The following is a 2,696-nucleotide window of genomic DNA, read 5'->3' on the forward strand; positions in this document are numbered from 1 at the left end:
TCTATTGAAAATTATTTTTATTTATTTTGAAATTAAATTTCTATAATTTAAAAAATGGAGAGGAATTCAACTACATTTCCATTGCAAATTTCATTTGCCAATAACAACACTTCACCTACCAAGGACATGTATAATGGTAGACTGAGGTGAACATGAATGCCTCATTCCATTATTTCCTTTTTTCCTCAGTACTACCAAAGTCACTATACTAGGCAGATATTTTATTCCCAGAGACACCTGTGTTTTCATCAGTCAACCATGGATGTAAGCTGGATTTCACTGCATGTTGTATTTTGTCATTATAGGCTGTATTGAATATTCAGAACTTCTGCTTTTCCATTGTAGTGGTACTGTTCATCTTCTTAGTCAAAAGTGAACAAATAATAGCTCTACTACTGTAGGCATATATTCTATGAATATAATTTGCAATTAATCTAAAACAAAATCATAGTGATATACCCTTAAGAATTATAAGACCGGCAAATCATGTCCAGTTGGCACTCCTCCTCAAAATCTCAGTATCAGATATGCCACAGTTATTTTTGCCTACCTGCCTCTGCTGGTGTATATGGAAGCTTTCCTATGTTAAAAGAATGAAACTAGCGAAATTTCACTTTCTGCTTCTTCGGAAAAAAATTTCTATTAAGATAAAAGCAAGTGCTTCATCACCTAGATTCACCCATCATTCACAGCTCCTATTTTAGTTATGAAGCCTGGATTTTCTTAGAAGCCATGTTGAAGGAAAAAAATTGTTCAGGGGTTAATTTAGGCTTCACTGTAGTATACAGTATGTTCTAAAAGTGTAACATACTTTCTAGAGAGTAAAACTTTTTTTTTTCCTGAACTAGCAGACTGGTATTAAATCCTATCATAGGATTAGAAAATTAGACAGGCAAACACCCAGCCTTATTATGTTTATTTTTAGAACATTATGGATGAACCCAGGCCTATTCAACCCTGGAAGATTTGTCCATGACAACTGTCCAATAAACGAGTACTTAATTGAAAAATTAATGATCTTTGGACTTGGCAAAAGAAGATGATTTGGATACAGCTTTGCTTATGTTAAAATCTTCATCTTAACAATGTTGCTACATCGACTGGATATCAACAGTTCACAAGGCCAGAATTTAGGTGTCTCCCCAAATTTTGTACTAGCAATGAAACCTGCGCAGTTTAAAAGTTCAGTCTCACTGAGAACATAAATGTCAGTATATTTTGGCCCAATTTTTTACACAGACACATGTATTTTTGGAAATCTCTGACTCTGTGAGAAACAAAAGGCTTTTAACCTTTGTATCAAATGACCTTTGTTTAGTTGCACTTTTAGTTTGTTTTTTATAATTTAAGGACAATTTGATAAATATAGGATCATAGAGGATGCTGTATTTTGTCCTGACATTTTTCTGGTTTACTTTTACACAGTGCATAGGAGCTCCCTTTCTGCAGCATAAATTGTAGTCCATAAACAGAAAAGTAAAAATAATCTGAATTCTAAATTTAGTTTTTAAATGATCGCACAAAAGATTGTCAAGCCTTCTTTTTAGAACTTACTTGTGGCCTGTCCATGGCCTTTGGTAAAATAAGGTCATCTAAACTGAATTAAAATGGGGAACAAAATACACATCCTGCATATGACGCTGTGGATGTGGTCAAATGGTTATGCATTACTATATTAGTATGTAAGTACCACAGGATACAGCAAAAAAAGAGCTGCATTTGATGAAGCTGTGTATCTAAAGGAGGCAATCAAAGATACTTAAAAGGACAGAGATAGTAAAAGTCAGCAAAAAATGCAATTCTCAGAAAAAAGGCTACTTGTTTTTTTCTGAAGAAACATTACATCAGCATTCCTATGGCTAAGTAAATATGTTCATGGTCTGTCATTTGTGCGTTGTTTCATTTAGCTAGGAGAATACCTGCTGAAGTATAAATAATTTCCTTTGTATACTGACAGATGAACTGAATATATGTTACTATTCATGCTGTCTAACAAATTATTTCAATAATAGATTTCAAATCCATAAAACAACTTCAGTTTAAGTTCATTATTAGCAGACATGTATGACATTTCAGAGTATCCCCTGTAAAAAATGGATAAGAATAGTACACTTTGCACTCACTATATGGGTATGCTTAATAATATGTTTTGCAAAGGTTAAATATGGTTATTTCACTTGCATAAAATTTCAGCATTTGAGTCTAAATGTTAGGTGAGTAACTGATATTGCATCTTCTGGTTTACAAGAGAACAACGATGTACCCAGTAACATGGTAATCCTACTAAAGTTTTTAAAGATATCATTCACAATTTTTCTCTTTCTTTGCCCCCAAACTATTTGTCAGCATAAAAAGAACTCATTGTGCTGTCTCATAAATAACAAAAATGCTTGTAAGGGTTTTTTTCCCCCTTCTCCTGAGAATAGTTTCTCATGATCATACCTTTTACAGAGCAGCAGTATTTAGGGAAACACAACACTTGTCTTGTCTCAGTCTTAGTTAAAAGGAACTGTATTCATCCCATTAGCCTCCTACAAATGCTGGGTGTGATCAGTGAACCAAATCCACCACAAACTCTGCAATAAAAAGGACTCGTCACAGCAAGAGGCCCCTAATTTCTCTGGCGTTGCCAGAACATTATAGAACTGATGTATGCTATCTCTTGAAGCACCCAAGCAAGCAGTTTCACAAAGAAT

General features: G+C 34.0%; 1 protein-coding gene across 1 annotated transcript in view; it reads left to right on the forward strand.

The window, feature by feature from the left end:
- The window catches only part of LOC103903982 (cytochrome P450 1A4-like), an 8,595-nt gene extending 7,552 nt beyond the window's left edge, over window positions 1-1,043 (forward strand). The window contains 1 exon segment of the mRNA XM_009285302.2: window positions 946-1,043. Coding sequence (XP_009283577.2) covers window positions 946-1,043 — 98 coding nt within the window.
- Window positions 1,044-2,696: the final 1,653 nt, after the last annotated feature.

The sequence above is a fragment of the Aptenodytes forsteri genome, unplaced genomic scaffold (genome assembly GCF_000699145.1).
Source record: "Aptenodytes forsteri isolate BGI_AS27 unplaced genomic scaffold, ASM69914v1 Scaffold151, whole genome shotgun sequence".
Taxonomy (NCBI): domain Eukaryota; kingdom Metazoa; phylum Chordata; class Aves; order Sphenisciformes; family Spheniscidae; genus Aptenodytes; species Aptenodytes forsteri.